General features: G+C 43.4%; 1 protein-coding gene across 3 annotated transcripts in view; it reads left to right on the top strand.

The window, feature by feature from the left end:
- The first annotated feature begins 393 nt into the window (after nucleotides 1-393).
- The window catches only part of LOC129812864 (regulator of G-protein signaling 6-like), a 54,186-nt gene continuing 30,424 nt past the window's right edge, over nucleotides 394-24,155 (top strand). The window contains exons 1-3 of one of the 3 annotated variants that reach the window (XR_008753083.1): nucleotides 394-922; nucleotides 3,581-3,696; nucleotides 3,897-3,959. Coding sequence is in view for 2 of the 3 variants with exons in the window: in XM_055864803.1 (XP_055720778.1) it covers nucleotides 3,607-3,696; nucleotides 3,897-3,959 (153 nt within the window). In the remaining variant the exon portion in view is untranslated. The remainder of the gene's footprint in view (nucleotides 923-3,580; nucleotides 3,697-3,896; nucleotides 3,960-24,155) is intronic. The other 2 variants (XM_055864803.1, XM_055864804.1) reach the window with 2 other exon arrangements.

Genomic DNA, 24,155 nt, shown 5'->3' on the forward strand with positions numbered 1-24,155 from the left:
TGGCAGTCTTTTGCCATCCTGGACAAGCATATTTTCAATTGGAATATGTTTTGATAGCATGTTGATGAAAATTAGAGAATAACTGTAGTGCAGGATACATGTCAGTTCATTAAGTGGCTGAAGTCTTAGATCAGACTGTTTAAAAACCGGTATCCTTTGACTTGTACATTAATTTATGTGCGGTCTTGTATAGAATATGGGTTTTCAATTAAATGTTAATGAAAATGTAGATTAACAACCTATACATTTAATTGTCTCCATTATCTCTCCATCTCTATTCCTCTAAGAGCTTATTTCACATTCACTCTGTACAGTCAAAGTGTAACTTGGCCTTTATTACAATTTCAGTGTCCTCTTAATGGAATGATTCTTATTTTCAGCATCAGTGGGCGCTGCTGCAGTGTGTACAGCTCTCTCTGCTCCCCAGCATCCAAAGCTCTCTTGCTCTCACTCCATCTCATCTCTTCTCTCTCAACCATTCTCTCACTCAGGCTTTCTCTTTTCTCTGTCTTTCTCTCCCCCCTCTCTTTTTCACTTCATCTTCTCTTCCTCCATCCCTCCCCCTTTCCCAACTCGATCTGCCTCTCTAATTCTCTCTCCCTCTCCCTCACACAGACACACGCACACAGATAGAGAGAGAGGAGAGAGGAGCACACTTTCGAGGCGAGGATCTCTCTGACTGACTGCTCCGCTCCACTCCGTGCTCCCTCCCATGGCAGGCAGAGGACTGGAGAACAGGAGGAATATAGGAATACTGCAGTGACCAACCAGCTGCTCGCTCTCTCTCCCTCTCGCGGCTCCACTGCTTTCATCCCCTCTTTTTTCTTTCCCCCCTGCCAATTATATCATGAACCTGTCTGCTGCTTGTTGATAAGGACAGCAAAACAGGGAGCAGTGGACAAGACATTATTTTGTTGCTAAGGTAATGAATGAATGCTTCATTAGTTGGGAGATGTCAGGAGCATTGTATTGGCAGGCTGGTGTGGGTGAGGGGGATTGGCTGTGGATGATCAACTGCATGTCTGTTTTGTGCCTGTTGTACATCAACTCTTCCCCACAGCTGAGAGTCTCCTGTTGAGGCTATAGGATTAGATGGTGAGTGTCAATGGTTTGTTAATCGGTTTGTTTTTGAGGGAATGCAGGAGTTATTTGATATATTGTCCAGCGGTGTGCTGATCTGCTTGTTGTGGTTCTGGGGCTGTCTCTGTCTGTGAGCATGGGCATGTCAGTGTCTGTGTTCCATCCTGTTAACTCTAACACAGACATCTAAGGGACTAGTGTTCTGTGAAGTTAGATTTGCATGCTTTGGAAATGTAAGTTGTTTCCATGAATTACAGGTTTTAGCTGTCCATAGCAAAGGAGCTATTGCCACAGGACTTGTCTTGTAGGTGTCATATGATTCATACAGAATGTCAAATAGTAGGAGAAATTGATCAAATGATATGATGTAAACTTAGTTTATCAACTCCTGGTTACTTAGACATTCTGCTAATCAATGCGGGCTGCAGACAGCTCCTCGATCCATCATCATGGTGGCAATAACACTGGATCAGAAGGGGCTTGATAGTACCATCATGTGCATGATTACTCCCTCCTGCTCCATAGCATAATGATCTGTATGTGCTCAACAGTTGAAATCATTACTATGGAATACTCAACACAAACGTGCGTGTCTAGTGCTGTGCAGCTAGTCGCCTATTGAAGGTATTCAATCTCAATCCAATTCTCTCACCATTATAGTCTGTTAGTTGTGGATTACAATGCAGCAAGTGGCCACACTTCAAGACACATTTATGTAATTGTACTGAAACTCACTCACCACTGTCTGCTATCTGACAAAATGTTATTTTACTGATTCATACTATATATGAACATTTCATTTCATGTCATTTTGTAAAGCATGCGCCCTGCTGTTTCAGAATGTAGTGTGGCTTACACACAGTGTATCCTCCCTTCAGATAAACCACAATAACCTATGAGACTTTCCGGTAGTGGAACACAAATAGTTACTAAAATGAAAAGCCCAGTCAGGCGTATGATAAGGCTTTTTTTTACATTAAACTGTTCCTGGAAGCTTTATCCTCTCTGTCTGTTCTATGTAGGGCTACTCCAAAATTATGAATGTGTCAAATTATGTAATCCTCTCTTTTTCGCTGCCTGATGGATGATTACAAATGCTTATACCAATCTGATACACACTATAACTCAACTGGAGGTGGATACGATTGTAGCCTTGTGAAGTTATGAAAATCCTTAGTTAAACAGAATGAATCATCCTGTAGAGAGGGAGGGAGAGAGAGAGAGAGAGCTGTAGTGGGATGGATATTGAATGAAGGTCATGTATAATCGCTTACGGTAGAATTGTAATCCTTATATCATGAGAGTACACAGGACTGGCAAGCCTGATCTAAGGTGAAGCACACTGTGTGGCTAATGGTGTCTTAGCTGTGCAAATGGTCAAGGTTTTAACTATAGTAGCCTAGTGTATCCAGCAACATGCTTATTGCATATCACCTACATTTTACATTTACATTTGAGTCATTTAGCAGACATCATTCATCTTAAGACAGCTAGGTGAGACAACTACATATCACAGTCGTAATAAGTACATTTTTCCTCAATAAAGAAGTTATCAGCAAGGTCAGTGCTGATATGCACAACACACTATCTACCTATTATCATTCCTATTTACAGTTCCTGACTCATTCATGTCCTGAACACCATTGAGTATCTATAGCTAATCAGTGGAATGCTGTGCAATGCCCGATTATACATTATTGTTGCAAGGGAATTCTGCCACTTTGACTTACAGGCTTGACATTTTTCTTGGCTTAGTTAGCTAGTTCATATTCATTTCACTGTGCTGCATTACTGCCAAGGCTTTGTTATCGGGCTGTGTTTTGAGAAGTGTTGTCACCTGAGAGAAGAGCAAATTATTATTGATTTTTATCTTCACATTTGTTTTTTTTCATCATTATGATTGCTTATTGGTACCTTCATGTGTGTGTAAAATATTACTGTTCTCTGATTTTTTTTATTCATAGACATTTAATTATGTGTTTCTAGCTGAAATGTAATGTCCGTATCCTGTATATTTGACTGTGATATTTGGTTGTCTCACCTAGCTATGTTAAGATGAATGCATTTACTGTATGTTGCTCCGGATAAGAGCATCTGCGGAATGACAAAAATGTCAAATGTAAATGTTTTACGTACATATCTCATATGACTGTATTGAATTATATAAAAACAAATGTATATAATGTATGATTTTAATATTTCTTTATCATTTTTTTTGTTATTTGTTACATTTGACTGTGTAAAACCTAGCAGTACTACTTGTTTCTCTGTAAAACAAAATCTAATTTACCAACATTTCTGAAAATGGTTATACAATGTTTTGGAATGAAACTCTTCCAATATATCTGAACCAAGTGAATGCATTGCTGTGAGGAACTATCAAAAATGGTCTATTTGGACAACCTGAATAAATGAATATATATGATGAATAGTTTTTGACAGTGATGTTGGTCCTCTCCTCTAACTCCCCTCTGCTTCCTGTCTCTCTATACCCATGCAGCCTCCTGAGCCTAGGACACAGCAGGCATGGCGGAGGCATCCAGAGACCTGGGACAACAGGGTGTGGGGACAACAGATCCTGAGGAGGACTCTCCCAACATGATAGTTTATAGAAAGGTATGTGTTTCTCTGACAGCCCATATAACATGGTATAGGACAATTGTATAATTTACAAGAAGGTACGGACTCTATAAGTAAGCACCCAATGTAGGTATCCATTGAAAGACATGGAGCGATATCATTTGCCTGTTTCTGATGTAGATTGGTACAGTAATGAATCTCACAGTGGTTCCTGACATCTCTCTCCCAATGTCTAGAACAGTTCCATCTCAATGTCTGAACCATATGAACATGACAGGAAGAGCCACATCCAATGGCAGGTAATGGAACATGTTCTAAACCCTCTCTCTGTGGGTTTAGAACTCTGTGGGTTTAGAACTCTGTGGGTTTAGACACAGTCACTGACGGGACCCACAATGGCCACAATAACCTTCCTCTGGCAGCCCGGCAGACTGTCTGCACTCTGCAGCCCTCTGAAGTTTTAATAAGCTCACCATCAGTTTGGGTTTGGGGGAGAAAAAGTCCTTTATGTGTCAAGGGTAATTATACAATCCCTAAGGCACTTGAGTCTCAATGCCTGTCATTTGATTGGAGAGGAGAGAAGAGAAAAGGAGAGGATGAGCTGCACCATGGGTAATGATGTAGTGTGGGACTCAGAGGAAGTAGCTGTTCCTCCAGGGTTGGGCTTGTCTGCTCTCTCTGGAGCCACTAGGCACAGGCAGGCCCATTCAAAAACCTGTCCCAATGTGCTGATGATGGAAAAACTAAAGCAAAGAGTTGACAGATCCAATTCCATTCTGTTATTTTTTGTCATTTTTGCTAATGACTATTTAATAGTGGGGAGAGATAAACAAATGATTTGATAAAAGAAATGGAGTCAGTAGAGGATGGATGATGACATGGTTCAAGAAAACATTTTTAGCTGATTGAAGTCCCCCGAGCATGATTATAATGATAATGAAGAGTTGACATGATCCTGTGCCTTGTTCAGTGCTGAAATACAGTTCCTAGAATGACCACTTAGCCCTCAAGCCTCCACTTCTCCTATCCACCTGAATGAGCAGTCAGAACATTAGCAGGTTTAATGTGGTTTAATGTGGTCACACGCCATACAGAGATGTTGGACAGTGGCTCTACATGTCAGACACGACACAATCAAATCGAATCAAATTGTATTTGTCACATACACATGGTTAGCAGATGTTAATGCGAGTGTAGCGAAATGCTCGTGCTTCTAATTCCGACAATGCAGTAATAACCAACGAGTAATCTAACCTAACAATTGGCTCGGGTGGTTGTTCTTCTTGATGATCTTTATGGCCTTCCTGTGACATCGGGTGGTGTAGGTGTCCTGGAGGGCAGGTAGTTTGCCCCCAATGATGCGTTGTGCAGACCTCACTACCCTCTGGAGAGCCTTACGGTTGTGGGCGGAGCAGTTGCCGTACCAGGCGGGGATACAGCCCGACAGGATGCTCTCGATTGTGCATCTGTAAAAGTTTGAGTGCTTTTGGTGACAAGCTGAATTTCTTCAGCCTCCTGAGGCGCTGCTGCGCCTTCTTCACCACGCTGTCTGTGTGGGTGGACCAATTCAGTTTGTCCGTGATGTGTACACCGAGGAACTTAAAACTTACTACCCTCTTCACTACTGTCCCGTCGATGTGGATAGGGGGGTGCTCCCTCTGCTGTTTCCTGAAGTCCACGATCATCTCCTTTGTTTTGTTGACGTTGAGTGTGAGGTTATTTTCCTGACACCACACTCCCATCAGGAAGTCTAGTACCCAGTTGCACAGGGCGGGGTCGAGACCCAGGGTCTCGAGCTTGATGACGAGTTTGGAGGGTACTATGGTGTTAAATGCTGAGCTGTAGTCGATGAACAGCATTCTCACATAGGTATTCCTCTTGTCCAGATGGGTTAGGGCAGTGTGCAGTGTGGTTGCAATTGCGTCGTCTGTGGACCTATTGAGGCGGTAAGCAAATTGGAGTGGGTCTAGGGTGTCAGGTAGGGTGGAGGTGATATGGTCCTTGACTAGTCTCTCAAAGCACTTCATGATGACGGAAGTGAGTGCTACGGGGCGGTAGTCGTTTAGCTCAGTTACCTTAGATTTCTTGGGAACAGGAACAATGGTGGCCCTCTTGAAGCATGTGGGAACAGCAGACTGGGATAAGGATTGATTGAATATGTCCGTAAACACACCAGCCAGCTGGTCTGCGCATGCTCTGAGGACGCGGCTGGGGATGCCGTCTGGGCCTGCAGCCTTTCGATCAAATTAAGCCTTGCAATGAAATGAAGATTGAAGCAAATGGAGACATCTTTAGCTCCTAGGGTACGACATCTACAGATGTAGGACCTTAATTTGATCACCATATTGCTGGAGAACTTTCCTACAATGTAGGACATACCTTGTGGTGTATTTGAGGTTTAAAAAGACTTCTGAAGTTTGTAATTTCCACTTTGAAATTTCAGACCTGATTTACCCTTAATAAAAAGGTATCAAATCGTACAAAAATGCCCACTATTTATAATCTACACAATTCACATTTCCTGTTGCTGCAGGCTTATTTTCCAACTGTATCAAACTAGCTTATATTAAGATCCTACATCTGTAGCTGTCCGACACACTTCACTCTCATAAATATTCACCCTCCATAGATTGCTGATGGCTTTTCCAGCCTCTGATTGTTCCTGGCTGATGTATTCTGATTCAGACACTAAATTGCTGCCTGGCCTGAGGGCTGCCAATGCTTCCCGATGAGGGCCTCAGTAATCACATGTTTGTATGAATGTATTTTTCATGCTCCTTATTCAGCTCCCTTTGAGCTGCAGGCATTCTGCTCTGATAACAGGTGCCCTATTGCCTACTGATGCTATAGAAATGGACTTTGTGAGTTTACATGGAAATGCTTTTGAATGTTTTATTGAAAGTTGTTTTTCCAGGATCTTACATGTTTTACAAGGGGCTGTCATGTTGTGGAACACCACCTGGGCTGTGCCATTGATTATATGTTACAGTGGACACTGTAAGCGTTTTAAAACGTAATTCCTCTCAATTCTACGACTTGAAGCATCATGTTCTGACAGCTAGCTTATGCTACACAAGTCCTGCTGCTTTGGTTGAACAGGGAACTGCCTGCAGGAATATTCAGATTTTAATCACCAACAACAACAACAACAGTAGTCAGATGATTATTGTGGATTAGCAGATTTACAGGGATATTACTTGAAGTGCCTTCAAAAAGTATTCACACCTCTTGACTTTTTCCACCTTTTGTTGTTGTCAGAGTTTACTAGGAGTGGTGGGTTGGAGTCAGGCTCAGAGAGCAGAGGGTTCGGTAAATCATAATTTATTCTCCGGCACGAAACGGTCACGCCAAAATACAGGGTGCATAAAACAGACCAGCCCAAACACAGGACCAAACAGTCCGGAGAAAACAAACACGAAAACACATCCACAACCAACAGAGTAACAATCCTGCACAAACCTAGGCGGACCGAAGAGGCTTAAATAGACATAAATCAAGAAACGAAACAGGGGACAGGTGCAACCAATAAGACAAAACTAAACGAAAAGGAAAAAGGGATCGGTGGCGGCTAGTAGACCGGCGACGACGACCGCTGAGCGCCGCCCGAACAGGCAGGGGAGCCACCTTCGGTGGAAGTCGTGATAGTTGTCTTACTGCCTGAATTTAAAATAGATTAAAATTAGTTTTTTTGTCAGTGGTCTACATACAATACCCAATAATGTCAAAGTGGAATTATGTTTTTCAAATTTTGTACATATTAACAAAAATTGAAAAGCTGAAATATCTTGAGTCGATAAGTATTCAACCCCTTTGTTATTTTTATCTCACATTTTCTTATTTCACCTTTATTTAACCAGGTAGGCTAGATGAGAACAAGTTCTCTGTCAGGGTTTACTAGGAGTGGTGGGTAGGAGTCAGGCGCAGAGAGCAGAGGGTTCGGTGAAATGTAATGATTTATTCTCCGGCACAAACGGTCACGCCAAATACAGGGCGCATAACACTGACCAGCCCAAACACAGGACAAACAGTCCGGAGAAAACGAAAACACATCCACAACCAACAGAGTAACAAATAATCCCGCACAAACCTAAGCGGGCCTAACAGGTTTAAGTAGACAAAAATCAAGAAACACAAAAAGGAACAGGTGCAACTAATAAGACTAAACCAACAGAAAAGGAAAAAGGGATCGGTAGCGGCTAGTAGACCGGCGACGATGACCTCCGAGCACCGCCCGAACAGGCAGGGGAGCCACCTTCGGTGGGAGTCGTGACATTCTCATTTACAACTGCGACCTGGCCAAGATAAAGCAAAGCAGTGCGACACAAACAACAACACGGAGTTACACATGGAATAAACAAACATACAGTCAATAATACAATAGAAAAGGCTATATACAGTGTGTGCAAATGAGGTAAGATAAGGGAGTTAAAGGCAATAAATAGGCCATAGTGGCGAACAGTTCAGGAGCAAACGTTTGCTTAACAAGTCGCATAATAAGTTGCATGAACTTGAATATCCCTTTGATCATAGTGAAACATTGACTCATGGGGTTGAATACTTATCTAATCAAGATATATTCATGTTTTATTTTTCATATATACAGTACCAGTCAAAAGTTTGGACACACCTACCCATTCCAGGTTTTTTTTTAATTTTTACTATGTTATACATTGTAGAATGATAGTGAAGACATCAAAATTATGAAATAACACATGGAATCAGGTAGTAACCAAAAAAGTGTTAAACAAATACAAATATATTTGATATTTGATATTCTTCAAAGTAGCCAACCTTTGCCTTGATGACAGCTTTGCAAACTATTGGCATTCTCTCAACCAGCTTCATGAAGTAGTCGCCGGGAAGGCATTTCAATTAACATTTGTGACGTGTTAAACGTTAATTTGTGGAATTTCTTTCCTTATTAATGCGTTTAAGCTGTGTTGTAACATGGTAGGGTTGGTATACAGAAAATAGCCCTATTTGGTAAAAGACCAAGTCTATATTATGACAAGAACAGCTCAAATAAGCAAAGAGAAACAACAGTCCATCATTACTTTAAGACATGAAGGTCAGTCAATCTGGAAAATGTCAAGAACTTTGAAAGTTTATTCAAGTGCAGTCGCAAAAACCATCAAGCGCTATGATGAAACGGGCTCTCATGAGGACCGCCACAGGTAAGGAAGACCCAGAGTTACCGCTGCTGTAGAGGATAAGTTCATTAGAGTTACCAGCCTCAGAAATTGCAGCCCTAATAAATGCTTCACAGAGTTTAAGTAACAGACACATCTCAACATCAACTGTTCAGAGGAGACTGCGTGAATCAGGCCTTAATGGTCGAATTTCTGCAAAGAAACCACTACTAAAGGACACCAATAATAAGAAGAGACTTGCTTGGGCCAAGAAACACGATCAATGGACATTAGATCGCTGGAAATCTGTCCTTTGGTCTGATTAGTCCAAATTTGAGATTTTTGGTTCCAACCACCGTGTCTTAGTGAGACGCGGAGTAGGTGAATGGATGATCTCTGCATGTGTGGTTATCACCGTGAAGAATGGAGGAGGAGATGTGAGGGTGTGGGATGCATTGCTGGTTACACTGTCAGTTATTTATTTAGAATTTAAGGCACACTTAATCAGCATTGCTACTACAGTATTCTGCAGTGATACGCCATCCCATCTGGTTTGCTCTTAGTGGGACTATCATTTGTTTTTCAACAGGACAATGACCCAACACACCTCCAGGCTATGTAAGGGCTGTTTGACCAAGCAGGAGAGTGATGGAGTACTGCATCAGATGACCTGGCCTCCACAATCACCCGACCTCAACCCAATCGAGATGGTTTGGGATGAGTTGGATCGCAGAGTGCACGAAAAGAAACCAACAAGTGCTCAGCATATGTGGGAACTCCTTCAGACTGTTGGGAAAGCATTCCAGGTGAAGCTGGTTGAGAGAATGCCAAGAGTGTGCAAAATTGTCATCAAGGCAAAGGGTGGCTACTTTGAAGAATCTAAAATATTAAATATATTTTGATTTGTTTGACACTTTTTTTTATTACATGATTCTGTATGTGTTATTTTATAGTTTTGATGTCTTCACTATTATGCCCTGTGTATACAAATGTAAAACAAGAAGGAGTCTAGCCCCGCTTGATATTCTTCAGAGAGAAGCCAAGGAAGTGAGAGAAGAGAAGAAGTCCATTCGAGCAGCAGCAATGAATGACATTTCTTTATGAATGACACTGAAGAAGTACGTTGACAAAAAAGAAAACGAACAAGTACCTGTGTGAAAGCGAAGCTTTGATAGAGTAGCATAGACAGTCTGAGATGCTAAAGATATCAAGAGTCTCGCAGACCAGACAGACAGACATTAGTGATTTCTTTGAATCAAAGAGACCTTACAAGATCTCTGAATTTCTGTGTTTCTGATGGTGGAACAACACCACAGACTCCCTCTATCACTGATTATCTGTATGTCCAATGCTTCATATCTCTAATTGCTCTGTATCTTTGAGTCTATGTGTGTGTGATGCTGAGTATGTGTGATGCTGGGTATGTGATGTGTGATGCAGTGTTGAGGTTGAGGTGGCGGTGTACTCTAGCCCAGCTGCTCTGCATTTGAATGGCCCTCTGGGCAGGCAGCCTGGTGTAGTCAGTGTGAGATGGTGCTGAGGGAGGACCAGATGGTTATCAATATGCTCTGCTGCCGTCGTCCCCTAGGCCTGGTCACACTTCAGCCGGAAGAAATGCATTATCCTAATGCAAAGAACAACGGCCAGTCACAGTATAGCCCACTAATGGTACGGTATGAAATCACCATGCAGAGTTTTCACCCCAGTCTCTGTAGCTGTGAAGCTATAATTGGTTGGACTATGTATTGACTTCAGGGCCATGTCTGAGACTTTCTTTTGTTGAGAGCGAATTGCAATAATATTAACCTGGATGTGCAGTTAGACAAAACTGACTGTGAATTTACCCATTACAGAAAGCCTGACTACACAGAAAGTGGAGAATGCTTATCCTGTCTAGTCTTGGCAGCGCTGTATTGTATCTTATAAACTGGGTGGTTCAAGCCCTGAATGCTGACTGGCTGACAGCCGTGGTATACCACTGGTCTGACAAAACATTTATTTTTACTGCTCTAATTACATTGGTAACCAGTTTATAATAGCAATAAGGCACCTCAGGGGGTTGTGGTATATAGCCAATATACCACGGCTAAGGGCTGTATCCAGGCACTCTGTGATGCGTCGTGCATAAGAACAGCCCTTAGCCGTGGTATATTGGCCATATACCACACCTCCTCTGGCTTATTGTTTAATTGTTCAATGTAATTTTCTCTCAGAGAGGAATTGTTGAAGCAAAACAATGCCATAACTGTGGCACACCTTATTGCTGCAAGACCTCTGTGAGAGAGCTCAATATGTAATGCATGCACACACATGTACACACGTACACACGGACACACACACACACCTGTCCTGCTTAATGGCCCCTACCCGTTGTGTGTTCTGTCTGCTCTGTCTGGCATGTTTAAGGCAATACATGGAGGACACATTAAAGCAAGTGGCGGAAGCTGTGTGAAAACCAGCCTGTGACAAGGATCTCTGCTGTGCTGGAAAATGCAATTATTAATAGACTATTAATAGACAAGTCAGATCTCCAGTCCCCAGGACAAATGTGTCTCCCCCTCATTATTCTGTGACTCTAACTCTGGGTTCTTCTCTGTGGCAGTGGCTTGCTGTATACACAACTATTGTTGTTCGGGGACTCATGGGATGCTTTCTCTCTGCCTAAAGACAATCAAGTGTTGGTTCTGTGTTTCATCTCTGTTTGATTTGGATGTTGTTACCCCATTTGTACCTGAAGTGTGAGTGTATAGATGTGCTCTGCATGGTCTTATAAACCTCCAATACAGATGTTTCTTGAACAATTGTTAGTGTGTAAATATTGATCGTGAGGGACTAACACTGAAATAAGTCCTGCCGAGGTCTAGTTGATGAGTCAATTCAGCACCCTGCCTAAAGTTATTGTTCCAACACAACACATAGCCTACTGTGTGTACTTTTTAAAAATACAGCTCTTTTAAAGGTGCACTATGCAGAAACCACTCCGCCATTTCCTGGTTGCAAAAATGTTAATAGTTCACCTAATTTCAGTTTATGTGGCAAAACAACCAAGTATAGTATAGAGAATTATTGTATCATCTAAACTGCTGTGAAATATATTTTCCTTAACCAACAATATTGTATTTTCAACTGTTTGAAGTTGGTGTACAAAACCTAAAGTAAAAGACACAAAACGAAACTTAAGAACGGGAAGCATAGATATAGCGCATATATAACAGATGTACCACTTCTTATTCTTGCTTTCAATGAGATCTATAAAGCACATTTCTATATGAATTTGGTCAGGTCGCCCAAAAAGTTACATATTGTAGCTTTAAATGTGAAAGCTCTTTTGCTTGGTGGATGGACTATTCAGGCTGCTTTAAGCCTGTATCCCTAGGATGAGAAGATTTGAATATAAAGTATACTCCAACTGATATAATAGTCACAGTCAAGTGATGCTACTAATATTTTAACCAGCTGTTATGTTTTACCAGCCATCTGAGACTTAAAGGTCATTACAGTTCAATGCACATGAGAATTCATGTTTTACAACATATTACACAGCAGAATGATTGGCTTGAATCATGGAATCGGCGAGCATACTGTTTACTCTCTCTCTCCCTCTCTCTCTCTCTCTCTCTCTCTCTCTCTCTCTCTTTCTCTCAGTGCCTTCCCTCATCTCCACCCCTCTGTCCAACATTAATAACTGAAGAGAAATATTGAGTCCATGGGGACTTCATTCCTCTACTTTATTTTATTCATGTGGAACACATTTATTCTCATCGGCTGGTATTTCTATCCCTTAATGTGACGGTAAATTGTGATGTTTTTGTCTCTAGTGTCCTCAAAAGTTGGATTTACAGTTAAATAAAACTGAGATTGCTTACTGTATGCAGTCAATAAGGCTGTCATTGTAAATAATAATTTGTTCTTAAATGACTTGCCTAGATGAATAAAGGTTAAAGAAAAAAAGAAGGGAATGACCAAAAAGTACACATCTTTATACAGCACCTTGTGTCAAACATACTGTATTACCCATCACTCTCTCTGTGATGTGATGTATCCAATACAGCCTCAGCGACAGCTTCTACTCACAGATGAACAGGAGACATTATAGAGCAGCCCTCACCTCACCTTACCCCCGCCCCACATTCATTATCTCACCACAGGAAGGACTTGGCTCAGTTTAGGATTATTTATTTGTTACCCCCAGCTGTGAGTAAGAGAAGGCCAGAGACACAGGCAGGCATGCTCTACACTGTAGCAGGTCTGAGGATGGAGGCCTGTCTGCCTGCACTGACCATGCATCACTCTCCACTCACCCTTAAGTGCCTCTGGGATAGGGGAGGATAGTGGAGGATATCTCAGTACTCATTATATCTCATAAGACTCGCCCCACCACAGGTGTCCACTGGCTCCTCTTCACGGTTCCTGTACGCACTTTAGATAACACAACCCAAATGGACACACTGGTTGTCAACTGTAGTGCTGGGTATGAGGCATACCGCTACTTTATCAAGCATGAATGGTTTTACAAGCGTGTCCACTGGTGCCAAGGCAGGCATATCAGAAGTGCTGGTATGGTGTCACTCATACGATTGCGCTAAAGCTTGTGTATCGAGGCCAGGCTTGGTCTCCAAACTGTCTGCATATTTCAGTTTTGATACTGTTGTATTATAAAGGCTATCTCAAACTGTCACACAACACTAACGCTCGCTCTCTTTAGTCTGTATTGGACTTTCTGAGAATTATTTTACCCATCCAAATTGTAATTATGCAGTTATCCCCAAATAATCCTGGAGGTTTGCTAAAGCAACATTTTTCTTGGATAATTTGCCGTGTGTATTCCGTTAAAGGATTCACCACTCGATAGTGAAAACACTGTGAAGAAATGAAGGGCTTTTCTCCAGCTAGCTAGGGGACATCTTCTCAGTGAGGATTCTCTCTCTGCCCTCTCTCCGTCTGTACTGGTACTACAAGTCAACTGCAGTCAAAAGGAGCACATTAAATAATGCAGGAGATGTTTATCGTGCTCATTAGGGCCGATGCGTGGGGTTCCATATGTACTTATGGTGATGCAGAGCTCACCGCTGGGAGGTTGGTCAGAGGGGGTTGGGGGTGTAGGGAGGAATCAGGCACCACGCTGCCCCAACTGCTGCATGCCCCACAACCCCCCTAGGTCGCACCTCACCCACCTACTCCAGAGTAGGGTAAATGGAACATGTCTTAAATACCATCTTACAGTAGATATCCCCAGCAATTGGGTGTGCAAAAACAGTGATGACAACCTCCACCTCATAGGGATAGAGTTGAAGATGATTTGTCTTTCAATCATATTCAAATCAGTTGAAATGCAATCAAATCAATAATTAGGTGGGCTCTGAAATCTTTGATTTGAAATCCCTGTTCTTTAGTGTGTGACGTGTAAACAGAACAGTTGCTCTCGTCATTTCTCCATGGCCTGCCTGGGTGAAAGGACCGAATCCTCTCTGGTCTGACAGTGGGATGTCTGACAGTTAGGCGTGTGATTGGCAAGCATCTCTGTGGGCCTGCGGTGCTGTTGGCATACTGAATGAAGCTCTAGACTGGAGAGTTGCACCGTCAATTAGATCAGGGTTTCGGTCCTGCCCCCCCCCCCCCCCCCCTGGGTGCAGGTTTTGTTTTTTACCCTCGCAAAAAACCTGGTGTGCCCAGGACCGAGTTTGGGAAACCCTGCACTAGATCACAGAGTCTGTGGCTATTTTACCTTATCTCAGGGAAGTAGAGCAACGTGAGGCTCAGTGAACCTGCCACAGTCAAACATGTTCTACTGTCTTCTACCAGTCAATATTTGGCTCTTCTAATGGAGCCTCTCTGTTAGTCTGTTTCAGCTTCCAATGCAGCACCGACTTCAATACAGACACATTCAAACCTCTGTTAGTCTGTTTCAGCTTCCAATGCAGCACCGACTTCAATACAGACACATTCAAACCTCTGGAAGTCTGTTTCAGCTTCCAATGCAGCACCGACTTCAATACAGACACATTCAAACCTCTGGAAGTCTGTTTCAGCTTCCAATGCAGCACCGACTTCAATACAGACACATTCAAACCTCTGGAAGTCTGTTTCAGCTTCCAATGCAGCACCGACTTCAATACAGACACATTCAAACCTCTGTTAGTCTGTTTCAGCTTCCAATGCAGCACCGACTTCAATACAGACACATTCAAACCTCTGTTAGTCTGTTTCAGCTTCCAATGCAGCACCGACTTCAATACAGACACATTCAAACCTCTGGAAGTCTGTTTCAGCTTCCAATGCAGCACCGACTTCAATACAGACACATTCAAACCTCTGGAAGTCTGTTTCAGCTTCCAATGCAGCACCGACTTCAATACAGACACATTCAAACCTCTGGAAGTCTGTTTCAGCTTCCAATGCAGCACCGACTTCAATACAGACACATTCAAACCTCTGTTAGTCTGTTTCAGCTTCCAATGCAGCACCGACTTCAATACAGACACATTCAAACCTCTGTTAGTCTGTTTCAGCTTCCAATGCAGCACCGACTTCAATACAGACACATTCAAACCTCTGTTAGTCTGTTTCAGCTTCCAATGCAGCACCGACTTCAATACAGACACATTCAAACCTCTGTTAGTCTGTTTCAGCTTCCAATGCAGCACCGACTTCAATACAGACACATTCAAACCTCTGGAAGTCTGTTTCAGCTTCCAATGCAGCACCGACTTCAATACAGACACATTCAAACCTCTGGAAGTCTGTTTCAGCTTCCAATGCAGCACCGACTTCAATACAGACACATTCAAACCTCTGGAAGTCTGTTTCAGCTTCCAATGCAGCACCGACTTCAATACAGACACATTCAAACCTCTGGAAGTCTGTTTCAGCTTCCAATGCAGCACCGACTTCAATACAGACACATTCAAACCTCTGGAAGTCTGTTTCAGCTTCCAATGCAGCACCGACTTCAATACAGACACATTCAAACCTCTGGAAGTCTGTTTCAGCTTCCAATGCAGCACCGACTTCAATACAGACACATTCAAACCTCTGGAAGTGGTGGTCTAAAAAGCGGTGTTTTTGCTAAATGCTCCAGTAGATTTTCACTCTGCTGTTTCTGTGTTGTACTCGTAGCCAGTGATGCCTGCCAGTGACGTAGCCAGTGATGCCTGCCAGTGACGTAGCCAGTGATGCCTGCCAGTGACGTAGCCAGTGATGCCTGCCAGTGACGTAGCCAGTGATGTCTCCTCAAAGCCATAGGGAAGAGGGGCTTGAAGAAGAATGTGAGTTCACAGATAAACAATGAGAGAATATAGTCACACACTTAATGTTGGGTCAAGCATGACAGTGGATGGCTGCTTTTTGCATCTGACAGTAAGCCAGTGTGGGCCTAGCGTTCAAAATTAATATTGCTGTGTTTCACTAGTGTCACAGAATAACGTTGTGGAAATATTGTGTTGATCATGTAAAACTCTTTCATTAACTTAACATATCACCATCTGCTCTCCTTTCATGTCTGTTTTGATGAGGATCTGAGGCATGCAGATTAGTTTTCTTCAACATAGCATTTGCAGCATATAGAACAAGTCATCAGGTCAGGATAACATTGGTCTGTAAGGTAAGGATGGACTGTGGTGTTCATGGAGTGTCGGAGGGTCTCTGTAATTGTCTGTCTGATGAGGGCGAAGCATGGATGAGTCACCAGCCGCAAATGTTAATCACCACAGCCAACTGGTCTTCCTGGAGAGCCCTCAGAGGGCCAGACTATTGGCCTGGGTTCATGGACCTGCATCAGAATAGCTGATTACCCGCCAGGATTCACTGACAGCTCACCCAATTGGAACCGTTCTGCGTGGTTTAGCTTCTTGTGTTTCTCATTGTCAGAAAGCCACAGCTCAATGGCGGAAAAGGCAAGCAGGAAGAAATACAACCTGGCCTGGTGATTAGAATGTTCTCAATCATGTATCCCTTTTTAAGCTATCGTCCCAGAAAACAATATCACCATACCTGATCCATGTTGCTAAGAGAAGGTATAAGGTCAGAGTTGAATGACTACAGTTGTATAACAACCACCTGCAGCAAATAGAATATACATTACCAGCTTGAATATTTTAATATTAAGTCTTGTCCTCAGTGTCATGTAGGCAGACAAAGGTAAATGGAGATTTTTAAGTAAATAAAGTTAAACTATCTGGCATTTATGTGAGTGTTAGAAACCACACGATCATGTTCTCTGTCTCTCTCTCGCTCTCTCGCTCTCCATCTTTCTCTTTCTCTAGCTGTCTCCCTCTCTCTCTGTCTCTCACGTTGTTTCTCTCTCTCTCTCTCTCGCTCTCTGTCTTTCTCTTTCTCTAGCTGTCTCCCTCTCTCTCTGTCTCTCACGTTGTTTCTCTCTGTCTGGAAAATAGCTGTCAACCTCAACAGAGAGAGAGTCTTTACACAGACCTCAACTAACCACCAAGGACTAATGTGTACAGAATCTCACTCTTATTGGTCTGTCAATAACTCATAAGGCTGTGGTCAGAATATTCATCTCAAATGCCTCACCACATTTATTCCACAGTGCAACGAAATTCCTTACAAAGAGAAAATGCAGGTAATGCCATTCTCCTGGAGAGAGTTAAAGACTGTGGAACATAGAAGGCATTATCTAATTTTGACTGATGACCTATTACATGATATAAAGACAAAGATATTACATTGGGAACTAAGTACAGAATCTATCAAAGGTGAAATAACATTCAGTAAACCCACAATGGCTCAAAACTGCTTACCTCTACCTGGTACGGGGCTCATTTTCTAAGACTCTGAAATGCACAAAGCCCTGAATTTGAGCCTACATTAACTTAAAGTGGATATTAGTCTTCACAAGGTCAGAGGGAAGGCGGAAAAAGAGCCCTAAAGCTTTTAAGCACACAATAATCATGTGAATCAATACGGCCCAGAACAGAGAAGAGTTAGGACTCTGCTGCAGTCAGACTGAAACACGAGAAGAAGCTAAAATGGTTATTCCCATGTTCTGATGACATACCAGAAATGGAGTTACCAACAAATGCACATTTATAAACATATGTGTATTTTTCACTGAGCAACCTTTTAGTTTTTAACTTGATAGCACAACTGTGTGTTCAATTGTTGCTTGCTTTACATGGCTTTTTTGTACTTTGCTAATCCCCTAAAGCCCTAATTGCTTCTGTGATGCTGTCACATACTTATTCACTCTGGGAGTGGAGAAAAAAGCACCTCCAGAACAGAGCAGCGCTGTAAGCCTTCCCTGAACGAGTGCTGGATGTTGAGTTCACAGCACCACCAGAGCAGCACTGTGTTAGAAGAACTTTGTAAATTAGACAATTATTTGATGTTGGTTAAAGAATAATATGATTCAGCTAAGGTACTAAGGTGCAAAATCTTGTCTGGGACACATTTTGCGATAAGCCCAACGTCTTCTGTTTGCTGAAAACCACTGGCTAGACTAGTTTGATCTGGAGCTAAATGGCAACGTAACATGCAGCATCTACAAAAGGTACTGTTTTCTGTGCCCAGATGACAGTATATCTGTTTTTAGAATGAAATGGACGCAACCCCCTGTGAACTTGTGTACAGCAGGATCCAAGCTCAACCTCGAACAAACAGAGCTGTTTTTCCTCCCCGGGAAGACCAGTCCGCTCCAAGACATCTCCATCACAGTTGACAACTCCACGGTGTCCCCCTCCCAGAGTGCAAAGAACCTTGGTGTGACCCTGTCGTTCTCTGCAAATGTCAAAGCAGTGACTCGCTCCTGGAAGCTCATACTCTACAACATCCGTAGAATACAACCTTTCCTCACAAAGGACCTAATTCAGGCACTTGTCATCCCCCATCTTGACTACTGCAACTCTCTGTTGGCTGGGCTCCCCGCTTAAACCCCTGCAACTTACCCAGAACACCGCAGCCCGCCGTCATGTTCTCCCATGTCACCCAGCTCGTCCGCACACTCTACTGGCTTCCAGTCGAAGCACACATCATCTTCAAGACCCTGGTGCTTGCCTAGGGGGAAGGGCCCTTCCTTACCCTCAGGCTATACTCAACCCCTAAAAAAGAAGTGGCACTTGTCTTCTAGCACTGACTTTGCTGATAAGTACTTCATTGAGGGAAAATGTACTCACTGCGATTGTGATGTTGTTGTTTAACCTAGCTATCTGGAGATGAATGCACTAATTGTCGCTCTAGATAAGAACGTCTGCTAAATGACTAAAATGTAACATGCAAAATGATCCATCTAAATATTGTTGCATAATAAGAAGTATGCACAACATTAGGAGATTTTGAATCTCTACAGAAATTAAATTCTATCATCTCAGCTTACTCTATTTTAGGTAACAGCTACCCAACATTACTCCGATATGGCATTTAGGGGATGAGTTTTCTCTACCATGAAAACTGACTCCCAGAAATACAGGCCTCATTTCCACAGTCTGACAGGAACATCAGCAAACATGCTCTGCTCTGGGAGTCTTTGACATTTCACATTTCAGAGTCACATGTTTGCCTTTTTATCTCTTTCATGTCCTTAACTCTTGGTGCATTAATAGCTTATCTGTGTTTGGAGAGAAAGATTCCAATTCCTTTCCTGGAATATGGCCCTAAGCAGGGGCCTTTTTAGAAGGAAAATTACAAGATAATTGGGTCCTGAGGCAGGTATGGCCAAGCATTTTGCCTGCACAGTAACTCACTGAATTACAAGCAGCTGCCACGCTCAGATACGACTACCAGATAGAAAAATACAAAAATGACATTTCACTTCATTTTGAAATATAGTAGCAGGATATTAGATCACAAAGCATGGCTCATGTCTCAGTGGGTTAGGTCTTCAATAATGCAGGGGGTGTATTGCTCTAGTAGTAAAATCCACCTCCACTGACATGATAGATTGTTTGTTTTATTCTCCCCTGAAGTAAAATGATAAAAGATTCATAAGTAACTATACATTTGATTGTTTGGCTGCTGCCGTGCTGCTGGCCCTAGCCAGCACTGGATAGGGACTGCTATCTGCTAAGACAATCATACTGTTCAACACTGAGTGGGGCCTGGATAGTGTGAAAGATAGGTATATACACTGCTCAAAAAAATAAAGGGAACACTAAAATAACACATCCTAGATCTGAATGAATGAAATATTCTTATTAAATACTTTTTTCTTTACATAGTTGAATGTGCTGACAACAAAATCACACAAAAATGATCAATGGAAATCAAATTTATCAACCCATGGAGGTCTGGATTTGGAGTCACACTCAAAATTAAAGTGGAAAACCACACTACAGGCTGATCCAACTTTGATGTAATGTCCTTAAAACAAGTCAAAATGAGGCTCAGTAGTGTGTGTGTGGCCTCCACGTGCCTGTATGATCTCCTCCCAGACCTGGACTAAAGCATGCGCCAACTCCTGGACAGTCTGTGGTGCAACGTGGCGTTGGTGGATGGAGCGAGACATAATGTCCCAGATGTGCTCAATTGGATTCAGGTCTGGGGAACGGGCGGGCCAGTCCATAGCATCAATGCCTTCCTCTTGAGGGAACTGCTGACACACTCCAGCCACATGAGGTCTAGCATTGTCTTGCATTAGGAGGAACCCAGGGCCAACCGCACCAGCATATGGTCTCACAAGGGGTCTGAGGATCTCATCTCGGTACCTAATGGCAGTCAGGCTACCTCTGGCGAGCACATGGAGGGCTGTGCCACCCCACACCATGACTGACCCACCGCCAAACCGGTCATGCTGGAGGATGTTGCAGGCAGCAGAACGTTCTCCACGGCGTCTCCAGACTGTCACGTCTGTCACATATGCTCATGTGCTCAGTGTGAACCTGCTTTCATCTGTGAAGAGCACAGGGCGCCAGTGGCGAATTTGCCAATCTTGGTGTTCTCTGGCAAATGCCAAACGTCCTGCACGGTGTTGGGCTGTAAGCACAACCCCCACCTGTGGACGTCGGGCCCTCATACCACCCTCATGGAGTCTGTTTCTGACCGTTTGTGCAGACACATGCACATTTGTGGCCTGCTGGAGGTCATTTTGCAGGGCTCTGGCAGTGCTCCACCTGCTCCTCCTTGCACAAAGGCGGAGGTAGCGGTCCTGCTGCTGGGTTGTTGCCCTCCTACGGCCTCCTCCACGTCTCCTGATGTACTGGCCTGTCTCCTGGTAGCGCCTGCATGCTCTGGACACTACGCTGACAGACACAGCAAACCTTCTTGCCACAGCTCGCATTGATGTGCCATCCTGGATGAGCTGCACTACCTGAGCCACTTGTGTGGGTTGTAGACTCCGTCTCATGCTACCACTAGAGTGAAAGCACCGCCAGCATTCAAAAGTGACCAAAACATCAGCCAGGAAGCATAGGAACGAGAAGTGGTCTGTGGTCACCACCTGCAGAACCACTCCTTTATTGGGGGTGTCTTGCTAATTGCCTATAATTTCCACCTTTTGTCTATTCCATTTGCACAACAGCATGTGAAATTTATTGTCAATCAGTGTTGCTTCCTAAGTGGACAGTTTGATTTCACAGAAGTGTGATTGACTTGGAGTTACATTGTGTTGTTTAAGTGTTCCCTTTATTTTTTTGAGCAGTGTATTATTACTGAAATATATCTTCCAAACCACATTGCTAATTTATTCCATCATTAGAACATCCCCCCCAATCACAGACAGGCAACAGGGCTGTGTTAGAGGGAGGCGGCGGCTGTAGCCTGCTGCATGTAACATATCCCAATCATAAAACACTTGTTTTCACTCTCTGATTCAATCAAATAGCCTCCCTACCATCAAATACCTCCAGGCTAATATGTGGTTATTAAAAGGCCATTAGAGGATCATAATAAGTGGCCTGGCAGGGAGAGGATGACAAGGTGACAAAGGCCACTGAACCTTCCCCTCTGTCTGTCTGGAGAACGAGGAGCCAGCCATCCCCTGGGAAGGGGACAGATACAACCTCATCTGAGGTGAGCAATGCTAGTGACTCTAGTACTCTGTGGCTCTAAGTAGGTAGAATGTCAAACTTGTAAGGAAATATGAGCTTTTAAAACACTGTTCTGCACTCATTATTGAGTTCAGCTCTCATTGAAGTAGGGGGGTTCTCAGAAAATAAGTTGCTCATTCCTTATAAAGCACACTCTGCACATTGCTACATTGGTCCTGGTGGGTTCATGTTGCTCTCCGACAGCTGAGTGGGTTCCTAATAGTATCTATATGTCACTGAGGGAGCCAGTGGACATTTCCCCTAGTGATGCACTGGTGAGCCTCCTTGGCTCTCTCAGAACAGACGTTTTCAATTTGTCTCCCTGTTGTCAGAGCAGCATCCTACCTTCTTAATTTGGGAATGTTCTAGTAACACTCTGGAGGGCCAAACACAGGATACAGGTAACAGGCACAGTGCTGCATAGAGGAAGGTTGTCACACTGTGGGGGAAAGGAATGGGACCATTTTTCATGAAGCCATAAAAACCTTCACTCTATCAGGGCAAGGGCCATGACAGATAATCCGTCTTAAAGGTCAAGGGCCATCACCTCACTGATTGCCTGTGTGCTCTGAGACATCAAGGATTAAGATAGAAGACAGCATCATTTTGGGGTGTGGCAATTGTGTATTCTTCTATCCATGACAGGGACTGTACATGGTACTTTATCATGAGAGTCGTTTAGTGTGAATTAAGAACAGATGGCTTCATATAATGGTAACATCAGGAGAAAAAAAGAGAAAACATCCCTGTATATCAAGACTTTGGTAAACTGAGTGTGTGTGTGTGTGTGCGCGCCGTGGAGGTGGCTCAACCCTAACCCACATTAATTTTCAGTGTAACCAGAGAAGGCATCGCATCATCCCTGAGCAGGAAACAAACCATTTTCTTTAAACACCTTTTGCTGTTATTTTAACCCTTGAAATACCAATGACCTGTTAGCATCCAATGAGCATGTATGAGCATGTATGTGTAACAGTATAACTTTAGTACGTCCCCTCGCCCCGACCTCGGGCACAAACCAGGGACCCTCTGCACACATCAACCACTGACACCCACGAAGCGCCGTTACCCATCGCTCCACAAAAGCCACGGCCCTTGCAGAGCAAGGGGGAACACTACTTCTAGGTTTCAGAGCAAGTGATGTAACTGATTGAAACGCTACTAGCGCGTACCCGCTAACTAGCTAGCCATTTCACATCCGTTACATATGGTCAGGAATAAACTGACCATACATCTTGGTGCACAATGTCAATGTGTCCACTGCATCAGCAATATTCTGGTCGTTTCATTATAACACTCTGACTAGACAGCTGTGAACAGGTGTACCGGATGTGAAATGGCTAGCTAGTTAGCGGGTACGCGCTAGTAGCGTTTCAATCAGTTACGTCACTTGCTCTGAAACCTATTAGTAGTGTTGCCCCTTGCTCTGCAAGGGCCGTGGCCTTTGTGGAGCGATGGGTAAAGATGCTTCGTGGGCGAACGTTGTTGATGTGTGCAGAGGGTCCCTGGTTCGCGCCCGTGTTGGGGCGAGGGGACGTATTAAAGTTATACTGTTACATTGATGCTGTTGACCCGGATCACTGGTTGCTGCGGAAAAGGAGGAGGTTGAAAGGGGGGTGAGTGTAACGGATGTGAAATGGCTAGCTAGTTAGCGGGTACGCGCTAGTAGCGTTTCAATCAGTTACGTCACTTGCTCTGAAACCTATTAGTAGTGTTGCCCTTTGCTCTGCAAGGGCTGTGGCTTTTGTGGAGCGATGGGTAACAACGCTTCGTGGGTGACTGTTGTTGATGTGTGCAGAGGGTCCCTGGTTCTCGCCCGTGTCGGGGCGAGGGGACGGTTTAAAGTTATACTGTTACACAGACATAAAAAAGGCTTGTTTGGAGGACTTCAGGCTGCCTCTGTCTCTGATAGCCCACCACTGTTTTGTGCATTAGTAATAATGACAGGCTAGAGAAAAGGCAAAGCAAGCATTTGTATCTGCTGTGAAGATACCTACTTTACAGGACAGTAACTGGTCAGTAGTCATTTCAGTAATAAGTAGAGCTTGATCAAATTAGTTAAATACCATCTGTTCCAACAAACCAAAAACTTCAAGGAGTCTGTCTAATAATACAAAAATTGCATTCTCTGCGCATGGCACACTGCAGCCCACGGGCCTTGCTTGTCCTCCCTCCAGCACCCAAGGAGTAGTGTACTCTGTAATGAAGGAATAGAATTCCTCCTTCTCTCACATAAGGAACAAGTAGGTCCATGTAGATGTAGATGAGTGCCTAAGGAAACCATCTTCCCACTAACCTAGTCACCACAACCAAGTGACAGACAGGAAAAGACCCTGAGGCACTCAATGTCAGCATTGCAAAGTCAAAAATGAATAATGCATACTGTGGTTTT

This window comes from Salvelinus fontinalis, chromosome 16 (assembly GCF_029448725.1).
Source record: "Salvelinus fontinalis isolate EN_2023a chromosome 16, ASM2944872v1, whole genome shotgun sequence".
Classification (NCBI taxonomy): Eukaryota; Metazoa; Chordata; class Actinopteri; order Salmoniformes; family Salmonidae; genus Salvelinus; species Salvelinus fontinalis.